Source organism: Anser cygnoides, unplaced genomic scaffold (assembly GCF_040182565.1).
Source record: "Anser cygnoides isolate HZ-2024a breed goose unplaced genomic scaffold, Taihu_goose_T2T_genome scaffold_51_1, whole genome shotgun sequence".
Lineage (NCBI taxonomy): Eukaryota > Metazoa > Chordata > Aves > Anseriformes > Anatidae > Anser > Anser cygnoides.
In genome coordinates, this window is record NW_027103074.1 from 585546 (window position 1) to 609301 (window position 23756).

The 23756-nt window shown below is 46.4% G+C and overlaps 1 protein-coding gene across 1 annotated transcript in view; it reads left to right on the forward strand.

The window, feature by feature from the left end:
• The first annotated feature begins 21755 nt into the window (after positions 1–21755).
• LOC136789496 (transportin-1-like) overlaps positions 21756–23756 on the forward strand; it is a 30612-nt gene continuing 28611 nt past the window's right edge. The window contains exons 1-2 of the mRNA XM_066989535.1: positions 21756–21824; positions 22584–22706. Of these exons, the coding sequence (XP_066845636.1) occupies positions 21798–21824; positions 22584–22706 (150 nt within the window). The 5' untranslated portion in view covers positions 21756–21797. The remainder of the gene's footprint in view (positions 21825–22583; positions 22707–23756) is intronic.

Sequence of the window (23756 nt, forward strand, 5' to 3'; positions counted from 1 at the left end):
CTGATTATTAATTTAATAGATTAATAGAACAGCTGGTATCTGAAGGGAGTATAATATTTTGTAGAAAAATTGAACAATGTATTTCTGTGAGAGTTGGGGGGAAAGGACTTGCTGCATAGTCCCTACCTCATTTTTAGGTCTTATTGTGGTGAAAGCTGGGTTGTTATCAATTTCTTATAGTAACAGTGCTATAGCAAACTTGTCTTGTATAGTCAGAATGTCTGAATGTCTTTGGCTGACCAGTGTCTTCCATGAGTCTCCTATATCCTGTGACTTCAGATCTATTTATTGCTTTTATCTTTAGAAAACTTTCTCTTAAAATGTGTAGAATTGACAATACTGATATTCTTATTTTTAATAAATAAATAAATAAAATGAATTCCGAACATTAAAAGCTTTACTACATAAATTGATGTGTGTAGCTGGAAGAAGAGATAAGGAAATAAAGATTAATATCTTTCATTATAAGCTTTGCTTTTGTAGCGTTGTTCTGGAAATCTGCCTTCTCCTATGGGCCAAACGAAGGTTGAATGTAACTTATTTTCTGTTGCAGATGAATCAACACGTTTCTTGAGCGGTCTCATCTTGAAGAATAATGTAAAAACACATTTCCACAGCTTTCCAAATGGGGTAACTGACTTCATTAAAAGTGAATGTATGAACAATATTGGTGATTCCTCCCCCTTAATTAGAGCCACTGTAGGTGAGTTTGCTCTTATTGCTATATTCTGCATACTGAAAAAGTTATTGATATAGATTGTAGCTGCACTAGTTGGGATGAAGAGTTTTTAAACTCTGAAAACTGTTTGCTTCCAACAATTGTTGCAATTGGGGCCAGGGTCAGGGATATTGCCAGGAAGCTTCCCAACCTGGTTTGCCCCTCTGACTACTACCCTCTTTTGATAGTCCAGGCTGGCAGTGATGATATTGATGAGAGAAGCCTGAAGGCTATCAAACGGGACTTTAGGGGACTGGGACGGTTAGTGGATGGAGCGGGAGTACAGGTGGTGTTTTCATCTATCCCTGCAGTAGCAGGGAGGGGTACCGAGAGGACACGGAAAGCCCACCTGATTAACACGTGGCTCAGAGGCTGGTGCCAACACAGAAATTTTGTTTTTTTTGACCATGGGGCGCTTTACTCGGCACCCGGCCTGATGGCCGCAGACGGGTCCCTATCTCTAAGGGGAAAATGGATCCTAGCCCAGGAGCTGGCAGGGCTCGTTGAGAGGGCTTTAAACTAGGAAAGAAGGGGGATGGGGCTGAAAGAAGGCTTGTTGGAGATGTGCCGGGGGGAACAATGGCAAAGCCGGGGAAGAAGGCAATGGCCCGACTGAAGTGCATCTACACTAATGCACGCAGCATGGGCAACAAACAGGAGGAGCTGGAAGCCATCGTGCAGCAGGCAGGCTATGACTTGGTTGCCATCACGGAAACGTGGCGGGACCACTCTCATGACTGGAGTGCTGCAATGTCTGGCTATAGGCTCTTCAGAAGGGACAGGCAGCACAGAAGGGGTGGTGGTGTGGCTCTCTATATTAGGGAGTGTTTTGATGTTGAGGAACTTGAGGCTGGGAATGATAAGGTTGAGTCCCTATGGGTTAGGATCAGAGGGAAGGCCAACAAGGCAAGCATCCTGGTGGGGGTCTGTTATAGACCACCGAACCGGGATGAGGAGACTGATGAGGAGTTCTACAGGCAGCTGGCAGAAGCCGCGAAATCGTCAGCGCTTGTTCTCGTGGGGGACTTCAACTTCCCAGACGTATCCTGGAAGCACAACACAGCCCAGAGAAAGCAGTCTAGGAGGTTTCTGGAGAGCGTGGAAGATAGCTTCCTGACGCAGCTGGTTAGAGAGCCTATCAGGGGAGGTGTCCCGCTAGACCTTCTGTTCACAAACAGTGACGGACTGGTGGGAGATGTGGTGGTCGAGAGCTGTCTTGGGCAGAGTGACCACGAAATGGTTCAGTTCTCTATTCTTGGCGAAGTCAGGAAGGGGACCAGTAAAACCGCTGTCTTGGACTTCCGGAGGGCTGACTTTGAGCTGTTCAGGACACTGGTTGGCAGAGTCCCTTGGGAGGAGGTTCTGAAGGGCAAAGGAGTCCAGGAAGGCTGGGCACTCCTCAAGAAGGAAATCTTAATGGCTCAGGAGCGGTCCGTCCCCACGTGCCCAAAGACGAGCCGGCGCGGAACTAGACCTGCCTGGCTGAGCAGAGAGTTGTGGCTCGAGCTTAGGAGAAAAAGGAGGATTTATAATCTTTGGAAAAGAGGGCGGGCTACTCAGGAGGACTATAAGGATGTTGCGAGGCTGTGCAGGGACAAAATTAGAAAGGCCAAAGCTCATCTGGAGCTCAACCTGGCTACTGCCGTTAAAGATAACAAAAAACGTTTTTACAAATACATCGACACCAAAAGGAGGACTAAGGAGAATCTCCATCCTTTACTGGATGCGGGGGGAAACTTAGTTACAAAAGATGAGGAAAAGGCTGAGGTGCTCAATGCCTTCTTTGCCTCAGTCTTTAGCGGCAAGACCGGTTGTTCTCTGGATACCCAGTACCCTGAGCTGGTGGAAGGGGATGGGGAGCAGGATGTGGCCCTCGCTATCCACGAGGAAATGGTTGGCGACCTGCTACAACACTTGGATGTACGCAAGTCGATGGGGCCGGATGGGATCCACCCGAGGGTACTGAGTGAACTGGCGGAGGAGCTGGCCAAGCCGCTTTCCATCATTTATCGGCAGTCCTGGCTATCAGGGGAGGTCCCAGTCAACTGGCGGCTAGCAAACGTGAGGCCCATCTACAAGAAGGGCCGGAGGGTAGACCCGGGGAACTATAGGCCTGTTAGTTTGACTTCAGTGCCAGGGAAGCTCATGGAGCAGATTATCTTGAGTGTCATCACGCGGCACTTGCAGGGCAACCAGGCGATCAGGCCCAGTCAGCATGGGTTTATGAAGGGCAGGTCCTGCTTGACTCACCTGATCTCCTTCTATGACCAAGTGACGCGCTTGGTGGATGAGGGAAAGGCTGTGGATGTGGTCTACGTTGATTTCAGTAAGGCTTTTGACACTGTTGCCCACAGCATTCTCCTCAAGAAACTGGCTGCTCATGGCTTGGACTGGCATACGCTTTGTTGGGTTAAAAACTGTCTGGATGGCCGAACCCAAAGAGTCCTGGTGAATGGAGCCAAATCCAGTTGGAGGCCGGTTACTAGTGGAGTCCCCCAGGGCTCAGTGCTGGGGCCGGTCCTCTTTAATATCTTTATCGATGACCTGGATGAGGGGATCGAGTGCACTGTCAGCAAGTTTGCAGATGACACCAAGTTAGGTGCATGTGTCGATCTGCTCGAGGGAAGGAAGGCTCTGCAGGAGGATCTGGATAGGCTGGAGCGATGGGCTGAGGTCAACTGCATGAAGTTCAACAAGGCCAAGTGCCGGGTCCTGCATCTGGGGCGTAACAACCCCAAGCAGCGCTACAGGCTGGGAGATGAGTGGCTGGAAAGCTGCCTGGCAGAGAAGGACCTGGGAGGACTGGTTGATAGGCAGCTGAATATGAGCCAGCAGTGTGCTCAGGTGGCCAAGAAGGCCAACAGCATCCTGGCTTGTATCAGAAGCAGTGTGGCCAGCAGGTCTAAGGAGGTGATTGTCCCCCTGTACTCGGCTCTGGTGAGGCCGCACCTCGAGTACTGTGTTCACTTTTGGGCCCCTCACTACAAGAAGGACATGGAGGTGCTTGAGAGAGTCCAGAGAAGGGCGACGAAGCTGGTGAGGGGTCTGGAGTACAAGTCTTATGAGGATCGGCTGAGGGAGCTGGGATTGTTTAGCCTGGAGAAGAGGAGGCTCAGGGGAGACCTCATCGCTCTCTATAGGTACCTTAAAGGAGGCTGTAGAGAGGTGGGGGTTGGTCTATTCTCCCACGTGCCTGGTGACAGGACGAGGGGGAATGGGCTAAAGTTGCGCCAGGGGAGGTTTAGGTTGGATGTTAGGAAGAACTTCTTTACTGAAAGGGTTGTTAGGCATTGGAATGGACTGCCCAGGGAGGTGGTTGAGTCACCATCCCTGGAGGTCTTTAAAAGACGTTTAGATGTAGCCCTTAGTGATATGGTTTAGTGTAGGACTTGTTAGTGTTAGGGTTGAGGTTGGACTAGATGATCTTGGAGGTCTCTTCCAACCTAGACGATTCTGTGATTCTGTGATTCTGTAACTTCACCATGTTTTGTTGCTGATATTCATCTTCAGTGGGAATATATGAAAGTCATACATAACACATGGACATGGTTTAGTGGGTGATCTTGGTGGTAGGGGGATGGTTGGACCAGATAATCTTGGAGGTCTTTTCCAACCTTAATGATTCTATGATTTTGCTTCCTATTCTCTTCTGTCAGAAAACAGTAGATAAAGTATGGTGAAGAGAACATCAGCTAGATTTTTTTTTGTTGGTACATGGATTTTTGATTTCCTAACTACTGTCTTATAGTGTGCCTCTTCCATAATATAAGCATATTTGCATTTTTTACTTATTTCTGGGTAACTTCTAACACCTGCTTTGGTTGTATAGCAGAATTTTTATTCTAAATTTTTATTCTAATCATCAAGTCCAACTGACAGACTACTTCAGGGCCGCCCCTCCCTCTCCAATTCCCCTCCTCAGAAAGTTATAGAGAGCAATGAGGTCACCCCTCCACCTCTTTTTCTCCAAGCATGATAAACCCAAGTGTCCTCAGCCACTCCTCATAGGACATGCCTTCCAGCCCGTTAACCAGCTTTGTTGCCCTCCTCTGGATGCTTTCAAGGACCTTAACAGCCTTTTTGTGTTGTGGAGACCAGAACTGCACACAGTATTCAAGGTGAGACTGCACCAACACTAAATATAGCAGGATAATCACCTCTTTTGACTGGCTGGCTATGCTGTGTGTAATGCATCCCAAAATGTGGTTTGCCCTATGTATTGGGTCTGGCTGGGAAGTTAACTTTCCCTGCAGCAGCCCATACAGTGCTGTGCTCTGCACTTGTAGCTAGAACAGCATTGGTATCACACCAGTGTTGTGTCTAATGCTGAGCAATCCTGGCACAGCATCAGGACTCCCTCTACCCCCCCCCCCCCCCCAAGAGCCAGCAGGCTGGGGGTGGGCAAAAAGTGAAAAAAGAACATCACCAGGGCAGCTGACCTAAACCAACCAAAGGGATATTCCATACCATATGATGTCACACTCAGCAATAAAAGGTGGAAAAAGGAAGAAGAGGGGAGGGGTGTGCTATTGTTGTGAAAACGTCTGTCCTCCTCCCGAACAACGGCTATGTGCGTTGAGGCCCTGCTTCAAGGTCATGGTCAAGCATCACTCATTTGTGGGAAGTAGAGAGTAATTCCTTTCCGCTGCACTTTGCTTGTTGTTTTTTTTCCCCTTTTCCCCTCTCCTTTTTTTCCCTTTAGTTAAATTGTTTAATTAATAATATTTTTTCCTTAATAATTATTTTTCCCTTTAATTAAATTATGCTTATCTCAACCGGTGAGTTGTTTTTTTCCATTTCTTTCCTTTTCTTCTTCCCCTCGTCTTCTGAGGAGGAGGAGTGAGAGAGTGGTTGTGGTGGAGTTCATCTGCCTAGCAAGGTAAAACCACCACACCTTCTTGGCTGCCAGGGCACACTGCTGAGCCTACTGTTGACCAGCACCCCCAGATCCCTTTCTGCTGAGCTGCTCTGTAGCCACTCATCTCCATCTGTACCTGTGTCCAACATTATTCTGTCCAAGTGCAGAATCTGGCATTTGTTCTTGTTAAATCTCATGCCATTGATAATTGCTCAATGCTCCTTTGTATCTAGATCTTTCTGCAAAGCCTCTTGTTCCTCCAGAGAGTCCATAGCACCTTGCAGTTTAGTATTGTAGCAAACTTGCTAAGGATGCATTCAGCTCCTGCATCCAGACCATTGATAAAAACGTTGAAAATAACTGACCCCAAGATGTGGCCAGATGTCCCATTCACTACAACCTTTTGAGCCCTACTGTTCAGCGAAATCTTCACCCAGTGTAGCATGTACCTGTTCATCTCACAGTTGGACAATTTGTCCGGAACGATAGTGTGAGGGACAGTATCAAAAGCCTTCCTAAAATCCAGAAAAACTATATCCGCCTTCCCTTCATCCACTAAGTAGGAGATCTTATCATAGAAGGATAGCAAATTAATGAGACAGGATTTTGCTTTTTTGAACCCATGTTGTCTGTGCCTGATGATTCCATTATCCTTTAAGTGCCTTTCAGTGGTGCTCAGAATAATCTTCTCCATAATTTTTCCCAGTACTAAGGTTAGACTAGCAGATATGTAATTTTCAGGGTCTTCTCTCATGCCCTTCTTGTAAATTGGGATAACATTGGCTACTTTCCAGTCAGTGGGGACCTCCCCAGATTCCCAAGACCTTTGGTAGATAATTGAGAGGGTCCAGCTGTCACATCCGCTAACTCCCTCAGTACTCTGGGCTGAATCCCATCAGACCCCATGGATTTATAAATGTTCAATTGATTCCTTACAGTTTTGATGTCAACAAATGGAAAGTTGCTGCTCCCCCAGTCAAGGTCCTCCAACTTGCAAGACCAGGCAACCCAAGTCCTATAATTAATATTAAAGACAGGCAAAAAAAGCATTAAATGCCTCTGCCTTTTCATCATCCCTATTTGTCAAGTGAACAGTTTAATCCAGTAACAGTCCAATATTTTCCTTAGACCTCCTCTTGCATACTTTAGAAAGCCTCCTCTAACATACTTTAGAAAGCCTTTTTTGTTACCTGAGACATCACTTTTTTGTTACCTGAGACATCACTGGTCAGTGTCAACTCTAGTTGAGCTTTGGCTTTTGTGTTTTCTTTCTGCAAATGCAAACTGCAGCTCTGTAATCTCCCTGTGTGGCCTGACCTCTCTTTGAGAGATTATACACTTTTTTTTCTGCTCGAGTTCCAAGAAGAATTTCCCAGTTCAGCCAAGCTGGTCTTCTGCCCCGCTTACTTGACTTGCGACACAATGGGATTGCCTGCTCCTGTGCTATTAAAAGGTGGTTCTTGAAAAGCAACCATCTCTCATGTATCCTTAAGCCCTCAAAAACACATTCCCAGGGGACCCTGCTAACAAACTCACAGAGTAGTTTGAAGTTTGCTCTCTTAAAATCTGGGGTAACTCTGACCTTTTTTTCTCCTTATACCAAAAATTTTAAACTCAACCATTTTGTGATCACTGTGGCCAAGGCAGCCTCCTACTGTTACATCTCCCATGAGGCCTTCTCTATTCACAAACAAGTCTAAGAGGACACCTTTCCTGGTTGGTTCACTAAGTACTTGTGACAGGAAGTTATTTTCAACATACTTCAGGAATTTCCCAGACTTGCTTGTTGCAGCAGTATGATATTCCCAGTTTATGTCAAGAAAGTTGAAATCTCCCATAAGGACAAATGCTATTGATCCAGAGATTTCTCCCAATTGCCTATAAAATCAGTACAATCATGCTGGCTGGGTTATCAATAATAGACACCCACAACAACATCTGTTTTATTGTCCATCCCCCTAATCTTTACCCAGAGGCTCTCAACCACATCGTCCTTAAGCAAAAGGGCTGTACAATCAAACCTCTCCCTTACATAAGCTGTAACATCTCCACCTCACCTGCCCTGCCTCTCTCCTGAACAGCCTATAGTCCTCTATCCCAGCACTCCAGTCATGGGACTCGTTCCACCAAGTCTTACTAATACCAGTGGTGTTGTAGCTTTGGGAATGGACCAAAGTTTCCCATTCTTCCTGTTTGTTTCTTATGCTATATGTATTGGTGTACAGGCATTTCAGATGGGCTCCCAAACCCTCAGTGCTCCCAGTGTAAATGCTCCTATTAAGTGTGCCATCCCTTGGTTTACCTTCAGCATTCCTGGTGGTATCCCTTTCCCCCACCATTCCTAGTAGAGTTGCTTTTCTGTCTGCTCTTGGAGAATATGATTTCCCCTAATTGTAGTAATTTTCCTTGTCCACTACAGAAAATAGAAAAAAAGTAAAATAAACATAAATGATATATTTGAGTACAAAATGAAAAACAGGGGCAGGTGGCAGTTCAGAAAGAAATTCAGCTTGTATCAGCTGACTCCTGTCAGCTCAGCAAGCATATAAAATAATCTACCAGTTACTGCCCCCGTAGAATCCTTTGTGGTTTTTTTTTCTATAGCCTTCCTTCTCCAGACATCTGTTATTTACTTTGAACTAGAGAAAAATGCCTTAGCATTTTTCTTAGCAAAAATCTCTTAGCTTTTTCCTGCTGTCTCATCACTTATGTAATTGCTTTACTGTGAATTTTATTAATGCTCCATTTCCTTAATGACAGTATATACAAGTTCTGAGTGGCAAGTACTTTTGTACTTTCAGGTTGTAGAAGTCATGCTTGCTTGTCCCTTCATAGGAGTTGTAAGTGGAGTACAATGGAGCTCACTAAAGGATATATTCTAGCTCCATTTGGATTGCTGTTTTAGGGTTATTTGGTGGTTGTGTGTTGTTTTTTTTGGGGGGGGGGATTTTTTGTTTGTTTTCAAACAAAAAGGAGGCAGAGACAGAACCCATAAACGACTCAGAAACCACCCGATCCCTATCACTGAGTAGCTGTGAGATATGCAAAAAAAAATCAGGTGCTGTCCAGGCGAGCACATTGTTACCGGGCTGCTCCAATGCTGGGATAACAGCGACAGTAGCCTGGAATTAGAGGGAAATGAAGCCGAGTAGCTCTGAGATATGCAAAAAAAAATCAGGTGCTGTCCAGGCAAGCACATTGTTACCGGGCTGCTCCAATGCTGGGATAACAGCGACAATAGCCTGGAATTAGAAGGAAATGAAGCCAAGCAGCTAGGATCCCTTTCTAGGGAAGGGGGCATTGACAAAACAATTGGAAAAGGAGCACAAATCTTCACCCTCTGGAAGTGTCTCCTGTCAGAAATGAAGGAAAGGTATCCCTTCTAGGAAGATGTTGTATGTCACCCAAGTAAGTGGACCACCATGGAGAGGGGTATCCAGTACGTGAGGGAATTAGCCATGCTGGAGGCAATTTATGGTGACCTGGACAATGACCAGGTACCTAAAGATCCAGATGATATCCAGTGCACGCAGTTCACATGGTGCAAGTTTGTGCAAAGCGCACCATCGTCATACACTAATTCAAAAGCTGGAAAGATGGAGAGGAACCAACAGTGGATGCATTGGCTAGCCAACTCCGGCAATACGAAGAAAGTCTCTCTTCCTCCTTAGGGGCCTGTATCTCAGCTGTGGAGAAACTGATTCAGCAGTTTGAAGAGAGAAAGAAGGTCTTTTCGCTTGCCTGTACAGACCAGTATCTTAGTTATTAGGAGTAAGCATTTCTCTGCTCTCAAGAGCGAGGATATAGTGGGTACACAGCGTCACCCTGTGGTTTTACCTGCATGACCATCAGGAGGACAAGTGGGATGGAAAAACCTACCTCGACCCTAGAGGCACAGGTACGTAAGTTCCAAGGAAAAACATTCACAAAAGGGGGTTCTTGCAGGAAAATTGCTGCTCCAGGTTCCAGTTGGCAGTTCACCAGACGGAGTAGAAGGGCTGATCTTACTTCTGATCTTAACGAAGGGACTTCTGATTTGCATTTACAAGAAGCGAGTAATGAATACTATGACCAGGACTAGAGGGGCCCTGCCTCCTGCCAGGGGGAGGAAAGGGACAATCGAGTTTATTGGACTGCGTATATTCAAATGGCCTAGCATAACAGACACACAGGAGTATAAGTCTATTGGACACCGGCGCACAGTGTACCCTAATGCCATCAAGCTATAAAGGGGCAGAACCCATCTGTATTTCTGGGGTGACGGGGATCCCAGCAGTTAACTGTACTGGAGGCTAAAGTGAGTCTAACTGGGAATGAGTGGCAAAAGCACCCCATTGTTTGTGACTGGCCCAGAGGCTCTGTGCATCCTTGGCATAGGCTGCCTTAGGAGAGGATATTTCAAGGACCCAAGGGGGTACCGGTGGGCTTTTGGCATAGCTGCCTTGGAGATGGAGAAGATCAAACAGTTTTCTACCTTGCCCAATCTATTGGAGGACCTTTCTGTTGTGGGGTTGCTGAGGGTCAAAGAACAGCAGGTACCAATCGCTGCCATGACAGTGCACCAGTGGAAATATCGCACGAACCGAGACTGCCTGATTCCCATCCGTAAGCTGATTGGTCTCCTAGAGAACCAAGGAGTGATCAGCAAGACTCGCTCATCCTTTAACAGTCCCATACGGCCGGTGCAAAAGTCTAATGGAGAGGAGGCTAACAGTGGACTATCATGGCCTGAATGAAGTCATACCACCGCTGAGTGCTGTCGTGCTGGACATGCTGGAACTTCAATACAAACTGGAGTCAAAGGCAGCCAAGTGGTATGCCATAAATGATATTACTAATGTGTTTTTCTCAATCCATTTGCCAGCAGAGCGAAGGCTTGTCATGGACAAGTGGGTGATGAATTACACTCATTAAAGAGTAGCAGCAGTATGTTCTGTTGTTACAAGACTGCGATTTAGAAAGTTTTGATGGCAAGGTATACTTGATTATTTACTACATAGGGGATAGGGTCAGACAAAACTGTTAGGGAGACCTTCCCGTTGAGTGAGTCACAAGGTCCAGAGCGGACCCTCTTACTTTCCAAACTTCTCAGAGGAGACTGAGTGCAGCAGGATCCAATCTTAGTTACAGACATGGTCAGCAGTTTATGTCTAAAGGATTATATGCACGGTTCATCCCTTATATCACTTAGCTAAGGTTACAAAGTATACTATTAGTCACTTATGAGTATCTGTCATGGGTAAGGAATCTCTCAGCCTCGAGGACTAACCTTGAGATGTGTCCCTACTCAGGGGAAGATCCTGGCGTGCAGCCCACTGCCGTTCAAGAGAGCTCAATGGGCTCTGGGCTGTCCCCTATGTATGGGGTAAGATGACTGACTACTATTCATATGTGCATACAGGCTGTATTTGGTTGGTGCAAGCTCAAGTAGTCCTTTGGTGTTGTGTTGTTATCTGTCTCCCCAGAGTCTAACCTAAGCCAGATGCACCCATCATGACCACCAGTGCACTCACTTGAGCAGGGTTACAGGGGAAATGGGGAAGTACACCGTCACAAGGCCACAGTGTGTCCAATACACCTGGAATCGACTTCCCCAGGGGTGGAAGCACAGCCTTACCATTTGCCATAGACTGATCCTGTTTGCACTGGAACAGGGGGAAGCTCCTGAACACCTGCAATACATTGATGACATGGGGTGAAACAGAGAAGAAGTATTTGAGAAAGGGAAGAAAATAGTCCAAATTCTGGTTTTGCCATAAAACAAAATGAGGTCAAAGGACCCACACAGGAGAACCAGTTTTTAGGAATAAAACAGCAAGATGGATTTCATCGGATCCCAATGGATGTGATCAATGAAATAACATCTATGTCTCCACCAACTATCAAAAAGGAAACACAAGCTTTCTTAGACGTTCTGGGTTTTTGGAGAATGTACATTCCAAATTACAGTCTGATTGTAAGCCCTGTCGATCAAGTTACCCAGAAGAATGATTTCAAGTGGGAGCCTGAGCAACGACAAGCCTTTGAACAAATTAAACAGGAGATAGTTAATGCAGTAGCCCTTGGGCCAGTCCAAGAAGGATAAGAGGTTAAAAAAGTGCTCTACCCCACAGCTGGGGAGAATGGCCCCACCTGGAGCCTCTGGCAGAAAGCACCTGGAGAGAGTTGAGATTGACCCCTCTGGTTTCGGAGTCAGGGATACAGAGGATCTGAAGCCAACTGAAAAAGGGATATTGGCAGCCTATGAAGGAGGAGGGAGGCTTCAGGTGTGGCCTCTGTGAGAAGAGGCCAGAAGCTGCCCCACGTTATATAAGAGCCAGTTCCAGCCAGCTCCGTAGAGACCTACTGGTGGCCAAAGTTGAGCCAATGAGTAATGCTGGTCGTGCTTCTGTGAAAGCATACTTAAGAAAGGGTAAAAATGCTGCAAAGAAGCAGCTGGGAGAGAGGAGTGAGAAAATGCTGAGAGAAACAACCCTGCAGATACGAAGGTCAGAGAAGAAGGGGAAGGAGATACTCCCGGCACCAGAGCAGAAGTTTCCCTGCAGCCCGTGGACAGGACCATGGTGGAGCAGGCTGTCCCCCTGCAGCCCATGGGGTACCACAGCAGAGCAGATTTCCACGCTGTAGCCTGTGAAGTAGCCCATGGTGAAGAAGGTGGAACTGGCCTGAAGGAGGCTGCGGCCCATGGAGCACCCCCGCCAGAGCAGACTCCAGGCCAGACCTGTAGGTCGTGGAGAGGATCCCACACAGGAGCAGGTGATCTGGCAGGAGCTTCCACCCGTGGGGGACCGATGTTGGAGCAGTTTGCTCCTGACAGGTGGACCCCGTGGTACAGACCCATAACGGAGCAGTTCTTGAAGAGTTGCAGTATGTGGGAAGCCCATGTAGGATCAGTTTGGGAAGGGCTACATTTCATGGGATGGACCCCACAGTGGAGCAGGGGAAGAGTGATGATGAAAGAGCAGCAAAGACTAAGACTTGTATAAAAAGCTTGTAATGCCATACATGGCAGTTCTGAACTTTGTATGTCTCAGTTGGAAAGGGATGGTGGCCTCAAGTTGATTCTTGCCTATGCATCTAGAAGTATTTCCTGATATGTTATCATGTTGTTGTCTGGGGGAAGCCTTCCTTAAGAATGCTTAAAGTTGTTTTCAAATAGTCTTTCCTTTAGCTGTGAAAATTTTCATAGAATCACAGATGGAGTCGCTCTCCATCTTTTTTATAAGTCCCCTTGAAGTACTGAAAGGTTGCCATGCGGTCACCCTGGAGCCTTTTCTTCTTTAGGCTGAACAGCCCCAGCCCTCATATTCTTTCTTCATAGGAGTGGGTGCACTGCTGGCTCATGTCAAGCTTTTCATCCACCAGAACCCCCAAGTCCTTCTCTGCACAGGACTGGTCTCAATGAGTTCTTCTCCATGCCTGTACTCATGTCCAGGATTGCCCTGGCCCAGGTGCAGCACCTTGCACTTGGACTTGTTGAACCTCATTAGGTTCATGTGGGCCCACTTCTCCAGCTTGTCCAGGTCCCTTTGGATGAGAACCCTTCCTTCTATTGTATCAACCGTACCACTCAGCTTGGTGTCATCTGCAAATTTGCTGAGGGTACACTCGGTCCCACCGTCTGTGTCGCTGGTGAAGATATTAAACAGTACCACTCCAAAGACAGACCCCTGAGGTACACCACTCGTCACCGGCCTCCACTTTGACATAGATAGAGCCCTTGACCACCACTCTCTGGGTGTGACCTTCAAGCCAAGTCCTTATCCACTGAATGGTCCACCCATCAAATCCATATCTCTCCAATTTAGAGATCAGGATGTCATGTGGAACTGTGTCAAAGGACTTGCAGAAGTCCTGGTAGATGACATTGATCGGTCTTCCTTTGTCAACTGATACAGTCACTCCATCATTGAAGGCCACCAGATTGGTCAGGCACTATTGCCCTTGGTGAAGCCATGCTGGCTGTCTTGGTTCACCTCTTTGTCTTACATATGCCTCAACATTGCTTCCAGGGGGATTTGTTCCATGATCTTGCCAGGCACAGAGGTGAGGCTCACCTATCTGTAGTTCCCCGGGTCCTCCTTTCTGCCCTTTTTAAAACTGAGAGTGATGTTTCCCTTTTTCCAGTCACCAGGGACTTTGCCTGACTGCCAGGACTCTTCAAATATGATGGAGAGTGGCTGGGCGACTATATCAGCCAATTCCCTCAGGACCCTGGGATGCATGTCATCAGGGCCCATAGATTTGTACTTGTTTAGTTTCATCAGGTGGTATCAAACCTGGTCTTTGCTTACGATGGGTGGGACTTTGCTCCCTCAGCCTCCATCTACGGGTTGAGGGAAATGAAAGACTTGGGAAGCCTGGCTATCAGTGAAGACTGAGGCAAAGAAGTTGTTGAGTACCTCAGCCTTCTCCATGTCTGTCGTTACCAGTTCAGCCTTCTCATTCATCAGAGCAAGTACACTCTCCTTGGCCTTTCTTTTCTGAGCAATGTACCTCTAGAATCCCTTCCTGTTATTCTTTTCATCCCTTGCCAAGCTCAGTTCCATCCATGCCTTGGCTTTCCTGATCCCATCCCTACAAGTCCGGTCTGCATCCCCTGTACTCTTCCCAGGCCACGTGTCCCTGCTTCCACTGCCTGTGTATTTCCTTCTTGTGCCTCAGTTTGACCAGCAGGTTCTTGCTCAGCCATCCCAGTTGTCTGCCCTCCCTGCCCGCTTTTTTACACAGGGGGATGGAAAGTTCTTGAGCTCTAAGGAAATCATCCTTAAAGAGTTGCCAGGTCTGCTTAGCTCCTTTGTCCCTAAGGACTGTGTTCCAGGGGATCTCAGCTACTATGTCTTTAAATAGCTTGAAGTTTGCTTTTCAGAATTTCAGGGTCCTGACTTTGGGGTCAGGGGGCCAGGGGCCTGGCAAAAGGGTCCTCTTTGCCAGGCCCGTATTCCTCAAGATCACAAACTCAAACGGGGTGTAGTCACTGTAGCCCAGACTGCTTCCAATCTTGACCTCTTTAATGAGCTCTTCTGCATTGGTGAGCGTCAGGTCAAGTAACACTTCTCCTCTGGTTGGTTTGTCTGATACCTGGACCAGGAAGTTATCCTCAGCGCACTCTAGGAATCTTCTGGATTGCTTACAGCCTGCTGTGTAGTTTTCCCAGCAGACATTCGGGTGGTTGAAGTCCCCCATCAGGTTGAGAGCATGCAAGCGCGACGCTTCTTGTAGTTGAAGCAGGAATGCCTCATCCACAGGCTCCCCTTGATCAGGCGTCCTGTAGTAGACCCCAACCACAAACTGTCCTTTATTGGTGTGGTCTTTAACTCTCACCCACAAGCCACCTGTCCGTGGCTGTTTCTCAGAGGCAACTCTTCGCAATCAGTCCCTTCACTAATGTAGAGGGCAACACCCCCTCCCTTCCTTTCCTGTCTATCTCTTCTGAAGAGTTTGTAGCCCTCTATTCCAATATTCCAGTTATGTGATCCATCCCATCACGTTTCTGTGATAGCAATCAGGTCATATTTGTCTAATGGCACCACTGTTGTTCTTCTTTTTCTTGTTCTCCTTCTCTATCATCATCGTCATCATCTTTGTCTTCGTCTTACTCTCCATCTCTGTCTTCATCTTCTCCATCTTCCTCTCTTCCTCTTCCTCTTCCCCTTCCCTTTCTTCTTCCTTTTCCTTCTCCTCTTGGGAGGAGTGGGCTCAGCGCACACAAATCCATGAGTCCCGATGGGATGCATCCATGTGTGCTAAGGGAGTTGGCAGAGGTGATCGCCGAACCACTCTCTATCATCTTTGAAAGGTCCTGGAGAACAGGAGAGGTGCCTGAAGACTGGAGGATAGCCAGTGTCACTCCGGTCTTCAAGAAGGGCAAGAAGGAGGATCCGGGAAACTACAGGCCAGTCAGTCTCACCTCTGTCCCTGGCAAGGTGTTGGAACAGCTCGTTCTGGATGCCATCTCCAAGCAATTGGAAGAGAAGAAGGTTATGAGGAGTAGTCAGCATGGATTCACCAAGGGGAAGTCGTGCTCGACCATCCTCGTTGCCTTCTATGATGGCATCACCAGCTGGGTAGATGGGGCGAGAGCAGTGGATGTCATCTACCTTGACTTTAGCAAGGCCTTTGATACTGTCTCCCACGACATCCTGCTAGCAAAGCTGAGAAAGTGTGGGATAGATGAGTGGACAGTAAGGTGGGTTGAGAACTGGCTGACTGGCCGAGCTCAGAGGGTGGTGATCGGCGGCGCAGAGTCTGGCTGGAGACCTGTGACTAGCGGTGTTCCCCAGGGGTCGGTGCTGGGTCCGGTCTTGTTCAACATCTTCATCGACGACCTTGATGAGGGAATAGTGTCCACCCTCAGCAAGTACGCCGATGACACAAAGCTGGGAGGAGCGGCTGACACGCCAGAAGGCTGTACTGCCATTCAGCGAGACCTGGACCGGCTGGAGAGATGGGCAGGAAGAAACCAAATGAGGTTTAATAAGAGCAAGTGTAGAGTCCTGCACCTGGGAAGGAACAACTGCATGTATCAGTACAGGCTGGGGGGCGACCTGCTGGAGAGGAGCTCTGAGAAGGACCTGGGGGTCCTGGTGGATGACAGGTTGACCATGAGCCAGCAGTGTGCCCTGGTGGCCAAGAGGGCCAATGGGATCCTGGCATGCATTAAAAGGAGTGTGGCCAGCAGGTCAAGGGAGGTGATCCTCCCCCTCTACTCTGCCCTGGTCAGGCCTCACCTGGAGTACTGTGTCCAGTTCTGGGCTCCCCGGTACAAAAAAGACAGGGATCTCCTGGAAAGAGTCCAGTGGAGGGCCACAAAGATGATACAGGGCCTGGAGCATCTTCCCTGTGAAGAAAGGCTGAGAGACCTGGGTCTGTTCAGCCTGGAGAAAAGAAGACTGAGAGGGGATCTTATCAATGTGTATATATACCTGAAGTGTGGGAGACAGAGGGATTTGGCCAACCTCTTTTCAGTGGTTTGTGGGGACAGGACAAGGGGTAATGGCCACAAAATGGAGCCCAGGAAGTTCCGCACCAACATGCAAAAGAGCTTCTTCATTGTGAGGGTGACGGAGCACTGGAACAGGCTGCCCAGGGAGGTTGTGGAGTCTCCTTCTCTGGAGATATTCAAGGCCCGTCGGGACGCCTACCTGGGCAGCCTGCTCTAAGGACCCTGCTTTGGCAGGGGGCTTGGACCTGATGATCTTTCGAGGTCCCTTCCAACCCCTACAATTCTGTGATTCTGTGATTCTGTGATTCTCTTCCTTTTCCTTCTCTTCTTCCTCCTTCTCCTTTTTCTCCTCTATTTCTTCTTCTTCTTCCTCTAATTCTTCTAATTCTAATTCCAGTTTCAGTTCTAGTTCTAATTCTCATTCTTCGAATTCTTCTTCTTTTTTTTCCTGTTCTAATTCTTTTGCCTCTTAGAATTCTCTTTTCTTGACCTTTTCCTCCTCCTCCTCCTCCTCCTCCTCCTCCTCCTCCTCCTCCTCCTCCTCCTCCTCCTCCTCCTCCTCCTCCTCCTCCTTCCTCTTCCTCTTCCTCTTCCTCTTCCTCTTCCTCTTCCTCTTCCTCTAATTAATTATAAGTATAATTATAATTCATTTTCTGTTTTAATCTTCAAATTTTTCCTTTTCTTCTCATTCTTCTATTTTTCTTCTAATTATTGTTTTAATTATTCTTTTTCTAGTTCTTATTCTTCTTCAAATTCTTATTCTTCTTCAAATTCTTATTCTTGTTATTCTTATTCTTTTTCTTCTTCTAATTCTTCTACATCTATTTTTTCTCCTAATTATTTTTTTTCTTCTAATACTTCTTGTTCTTCAAATTCATCTTCTAATTCTGCCTTCTCTTCTTCCTCTTCTTCTTCTTTTTCTAATTATTCTAACTCTTCTAACATTTCTAATTCTTCTTCTAACTCTTCTAATTCTTCTAATTTTCTGCCTTTCTTTTCTATCCTATTAATTCATCCTTTTCTCAATCTATGAGTTTTTACCCTTTTTTTTGATTCCGTCCCCCATCCCGGTGTGTTGGTTGGTGGGTTCATGAGTGAATGGCTGTTTGGTTCTTAGCTGCATGCTGGGTAAACCACGGCAGTCATATAACAATTCAAATGGGCTTTGTCCCTTGCTGTCTGGTCTAGCCTAACTCTCAGCAAAGGTATTGGCAAGGCCTTTGGCCTTTTTAATTGTGCTTCATGGCAAACTTTAACTGCTTTTTCCGTGTTTGATTCGGTCTGTCTTCTTATCCTCTCAACTTTGGTCTTCATGCAGTATGTAAGCCCCACGTAAGTGGTAAGGTTATTGATATTTCTTGAACAAATTTTAATATGAAGTGAGGCCTGTTGTCGGAGGAGAGTCCCTCTGGTATTCCAAAACAATGAATTACTTCTTTCAGTAATGCGTTTACTACCTCCTAGTTTTATTAGTTTGACATGGGAAGGCCTCTGGCCATCCAGTGAGCATGCCCACCAGCACTAGGAGATATTGATGTGATCCTTGTCTTGTCAATTTGGAACAGTCTACTTATCAGTACTCACAAGCTTTAATCCCTTTCCTCGTCTCACCTGGCGGTGGCTTTGGTTGGATCTTGAGGTTGCTTGCACAGATCACAGAACACTTTTGCAATACTTGGTTTGCTGTAGTTTGCATTTTTGGTCCTATAGCAAAGTGCTTGGGGTTCTCCCACCATCCATCTTTCTGCTTTGTACATTTTAGTTTTTCTCCTGGTGCTGTTCTAGCTGCATCCTTGGCTGCTAAGTGAGCTTTCATTATGTCATGATCACTCTTTTGGTGGGCCTTAGAATGCGTTATTGCTATAGCATTGGGCCTTTGCACTGCCTCTAACAACTGTAAAATTTCTGGACCATAATTGGTCCTCTAGCTGTTGTCCATAGCCCTTTTTCCCTCCAGATGGCTCCAGAACGTGCAAAACTCTGAAGGCCTATTTAGAATCTTATAGACATTGAGGGTTTTCCCTTCTGCTAATTCCAGGGCCCTAGTCAAGGCAATTAATTCAGCTTTTGTGCTGAGGTATTATGGGGGAGTGACTTTGTTTCTACACTGTCCCACAGGGTCACTACTGCATATCCTGCTTTATGCTGTTTGTTTTCCAGAAAACTACTACCATCTGTAAAATACTCAAGGTCTGCATTAGCGATTGGCTCATCCTTAAGGTCAGCCCAGCTGGCATAAGAATGCTCAGTGATATGTAGTCATGTTGGATTTCCCGTTTCCTCGGCTGGAAGGAGCATGTATTATTGTGTGTATAGACGGACTATTTTTCAGTCTCTGAAAACACTTCTAGGACCTCTGAAAGATCTTCAGCCAACTCTTAAAAACTACCAAGACCTTTAAAACTCATGAGTTCTTTCACATGTTGATTCAGAGGAGTTCCAGGAATTTAATTCTTATGTTTGTTTGAATCATAGAATTATGTAATGATAGAATATCCTGAGTTGGAACAGACTCACAAGGATCATCAAGTCCAACTCCTGGCTCCACACAGGACCACCGAAAAATCAAACCATATCTCTGAGAGTGTTATTCAAATGCTTCTTGAACTCTTGTCAGGCTTTGGGCCGTGACCACTTACCTAGGGAGCCTGTTCCAGTGCTCGACCACCCTCTTGGTGAAGAACCTTTTCCTAACATCCAATCTGAATCTCCCCTGGCACAGCTTCATGCTCACCATGGTCACCAGAGGGAAGAGATCATCACCTGCCCCTCTGCTCCTCCTTGTGAGGAAGCTACAGACCATGATAAGGTCTCCCCTCAGTCTCCTCTTCTCTGGGATGAATAAAACAGTGACTTCAGCCACTCCTCATACGTCTTCCCTTCGACCTTTCACCATCTTTGTAGCCCTCCTTTGGACACTCTCTAACAGTTTTATGTCTTTCTTATACTGTCGTACCCAAAACTGCTTGTTTTAATTATTCTTTTTCTAGTTCTTATTCTTCTTCAAATTCTTATTCTTCTTCAAATTCTTATTCTTGTTATTCTTATTCTTTTTCTTCTTCTAATTCTTCTACATCTATTTTTTCTCCTAATTATTTTTTTCTTCTAATACTTCTTGTTCTTCAAATTCATCTTCTAATTCTGCCTTCTCTTCTTCCTCTTCTTCTTCTTTTTCTAATTATTCTAACTCTTCTAACATTTCTAATTCTTCTTCTAACTCTTCTAATTCTTCTAATTTTCTGCCTTTCTTTTCTATCCTATTAATTCATCCTTTTCTCAATCTATGAGTTTTTACCCTTTTTTTTGATTCTGTCCCCCATCCATGGTTTCCAATTCCTCTTGCTTGTTTCCCATGCTGCGTGCATGGGTATAGAGGTATTTCAGCTGGGCTATCGGTCGTATCACGTTTCCAGAACTCTTCCTGATTGCATTGGGACAGTTCACAAGTATTTCCCTGCTGTTACATAGAGTGATAGTGTTCTCAGGTATAGTTACTTCACTCAGAGGTGCATGCCCTTTTCCCACCACACCTACTTTAAAGCTCTCCTCATAAGCCCAGCCAGCTTACTGCCCAGAACACTCTTGCCCCACCTGGACAGCTGCGCCCCATCCGGTGTCAGCATGCCCGGTCCCTCAAAAGCACGTCCAGGGTCATAGAACCCAAAACCTTGGGCACGGCACTAACCTCTCAGCCAATCATTCACTTGGCTCGTTCGTCTCCTTCTTCCTGGGTCCCAGCCACCAACTGGGAGGACAGAGGAGAACACTACTTGCGCTCCCAATCCCTTCAACATCTTTCCAAGGGACATAAAATCCTTCTTGATATTTCAGAGTTTTCTTGTTACAGCTTCATTTGAACCTACTTGAAAAAGTAGGAAGGAGTGGTAGTCTTTGGAACCCACCAGACTTGGTAGCCTCTTCATGGTATCACAAATACGGGCCTCAGGCAGGCAGCAAACCTCTCTGGAGAGGTTGTCCGGACGGCAAATGGGAGCCTCGGTGCCTCTCAGAGAGGAATCTCCAATGACTAACACCCTTCGTGCCTTCTTTGTGGCACTGGTTTTGATGCAGTTGGGAGACTGAGCCAACTTTGTGTGGTCGGCCTTTCTGAGTTCCCTGTGGTTGGTCTTTCTGAGGTCTTTACCAGTTCTCCCGGAGTCTCCTCTCTCCTGCCTTAGAACCTTGTATCTATTGTGCAGGGGCACTTCAGGGGCAGGGGAGAGACTCCTCCTCCAGCTCTGATCAGAGACAAGGGTCCACTCTCCCTTGTCCTGTGAGTTTTTCAAATGTGCTTGTTTTGGGCTGCACGCTTGTTTCCTTACCCCTTGCCTGGACTTAAGGCAGGGCTGCTGCTCGGCCCATGTCAGCATATAATACCATTTGTCAATCTCCTCCTCAGATTCCTGAATGCTATGCTGCCTGGTGAGCTCCTCTCGCAACTGAGCCACCTGTTTGAAGAGCTCATCCAGCTGGGCACACTTGCACCCATGACACCCACCTCTGCCTTCAGGCCCTAGGGGGATTTCCAGAGACTGGAGCTCCCTGGAACTGGGGGTCTGGGCCTCTCTTTCGATCCCCGGGAGGTCTGTTTGGGTGGAGGCATCTGCCCAGGGAGGTTGCGGCCCCCCCATCTGGGTTTCAGCTGCAGACCAGCAGATTTGGCGGGTGGACACCATTTCTTCTGGCCCTTCCCACAACACAGATATGACTGACCCTGCTCGACCTCCCTGCTCGCCCTGCCTCTGTGAACTGCTGCGCAAACTGCCACACCACGCCTGGGTGACTGACACACCAAGCCCTGTTTGCCCACCCTGTTCACCATGCTCCTGGTGAAGGACATACTGAAATTTCACCATGTTGACTTTTATGGAATTTTGACTATTGAAGAAGATCAATAATCATAATGTACTTAGAAAGAACATATCTACATATTGTTTAGAACAAATGTGCCAGGTATTGACATCCTGCTCTGTTTTTTATTTACCTATTACTTTATTTTTACATAATAATAATTATGTATGTATTATGATGTATGAAAGTATAAGTCTGTACTTTAAAATGTTTTCCTTGTTAATACTCTAGATGGGTAGATTTGTTCCCTCCTGGCTCTTGGTGATTTTTTGTCAATGTGATTTGCTTCCTAATTTTTTGATGTCCACATATAGTTCAGAAAAGATTTTTAAGTCATGAAAAATGCATATTTTAACTCTTCCATTTCTAGGTCTCATGCTGTTGCATGCATCAATCAATTTATCATCAGCAGAACTCAAGCTCTTATGTTGCACATAGATTCTTTTATTGAGGTGGGTGTGCATTCTTGGTTGGGGGGTGGGTTAAGTCAAATTGCATATTTGATTTATCAAGAGCTCTGAATAATGTTTTACAGTCACCACTGCCCCCAGACTCCCTATTTCTGTCTTCCCGTTCTTAGGTTTATATCTACCCTATGGATTGAAGTTCATTGTGTATGCTTGTACTCCAAGTTGATTAGTCTATGCACTCTCCCAGCATAAATAAATAGCATTTTAAAAGATGTTTCCTTTTCATAAGTAGAGGAAACTTGTGTTGCATAAAGGTGTACAAGTAATGATAGTAGTCTATCCCATCTTTGTGATGGAGAATTCTGTATGGAGATCATTACATTATTGAGCCTGTCTGGATGATGGGTGTCTTGAATATTACCACTGAACGTGGACTAGAAAATTGTTATTTGGAATTATCTAGAGTATTTGATTTGTTGCTGTTATGTATTGAAGCAGTTTTCTGGCTTCAGAACTTCCTTTATGTTTAGGGAAAAAAAGAAGTCCAGGAAATAATGTTCTTGTGCCAGTGTCTAATGTCAACCAGTATTTTTTGGTCACATGTGCCATACAAATTGAGAATCTGAAAGTGTTATTTGCTAAACCAGATGCTTGTAGGAAATAATATGGTATTCTGAGGTATGGGGGTTGGAAGGTAACAGAAGTACATTTTTGCATACTGTAGTTTGCCAGTAATGTCAATTTAAATACAAATTGAACTAGATGAATTGAGGCTTTTTAACTGGTATTACTTTCCAACAGAATCTTTTTGCACTGGCTGGTGATGAGGAGCCTGAAGTACGCAAAAATGTTTGCCGTGCTCTTGTAATGTTGCTGGAAGTTCGAATGGATCGCCTTCTTCCTCATATGATTAGTATAGTTGAGGTGAGTCTCCTTTCCCATTATTGAAACCTGTTTGTGGTTGCAGAAATAATAACATAAAAAGCATTCATCAGAACAAGTATGTTTACTCTTGCATTTGCCTACTCTTCATTTTCTTTCAAGATTGAGATTGTGAAACTTTATAGCTAATTGTCAACTTGACATTGTGTTTGACAGACCAACACATATGACAGTTGTTTATTCTTAATTAATTTAATTGATCTTGAAATGGCCACGATCAGCTATACCATGGAGCAGACAGGTATTGTCTGACTACAAATGAGAAGATCACATTCTTGAGGTGATGGGCTCCGGGGCAGATGTGTTCTGCAGCGGAGGGGGGGATCGTAGCATGCAAGGGGTTTCCTGCACCGAGGCAGCAGAGGGAGCCACCAGGACTGTCAGTCCTCACGAGAGCAGCTGATGAGGCTTGGGCAGAGCCAGGAACAACGGCAGGACATTTAAACCCCTCGTAACTCTTTAACAGTCACTTTCCAGGGCAGACACATTCTGCAGCTGAGTGGGGGATCATGGAGTGCAAGGGGTTTCCTGCATCGAGGCATTTTGAGGGAGCTGCCAACCCTCTAGAGAGCAGCTGATGAGGCTTGGGCGGAGTCAGGAGCACACCCTCCCCCCCCCCCCCCCCCCCCCCCCCCACCTGCCCCGTACAAAGGCAGCCCCTAGGAAGCACAATGACCAGGACAGGCAGTCAGGGGATGGTACGGCAGTTTGTGTGAGAGAACCCAGAAGCTTGGCCAGCTTTATCAGGGAGCAAATAGGATCCACCTGGCACAAGGCCTCTAGGAGCTTAGCACCCCCCACAAGTGATGCAGCCTCACAGACAGAGCTCCAGGGGGAACATGCTGCTACTCAGGTGTCAGGCTGCAGAATGTGCCCTACTCTTATGCCTGTTCAAGATGGCAGGAGTGAGCACATCTGTAGGAAGTATGCCCAGGTTGAGGTAATTCTCCACCTAGTGACAGAACTCCAGGAAGAGGTGAATAGGCTGAGGAGTATCAGGGTGTCTGAGAGGGAGGTAGACTACTGGAGTTG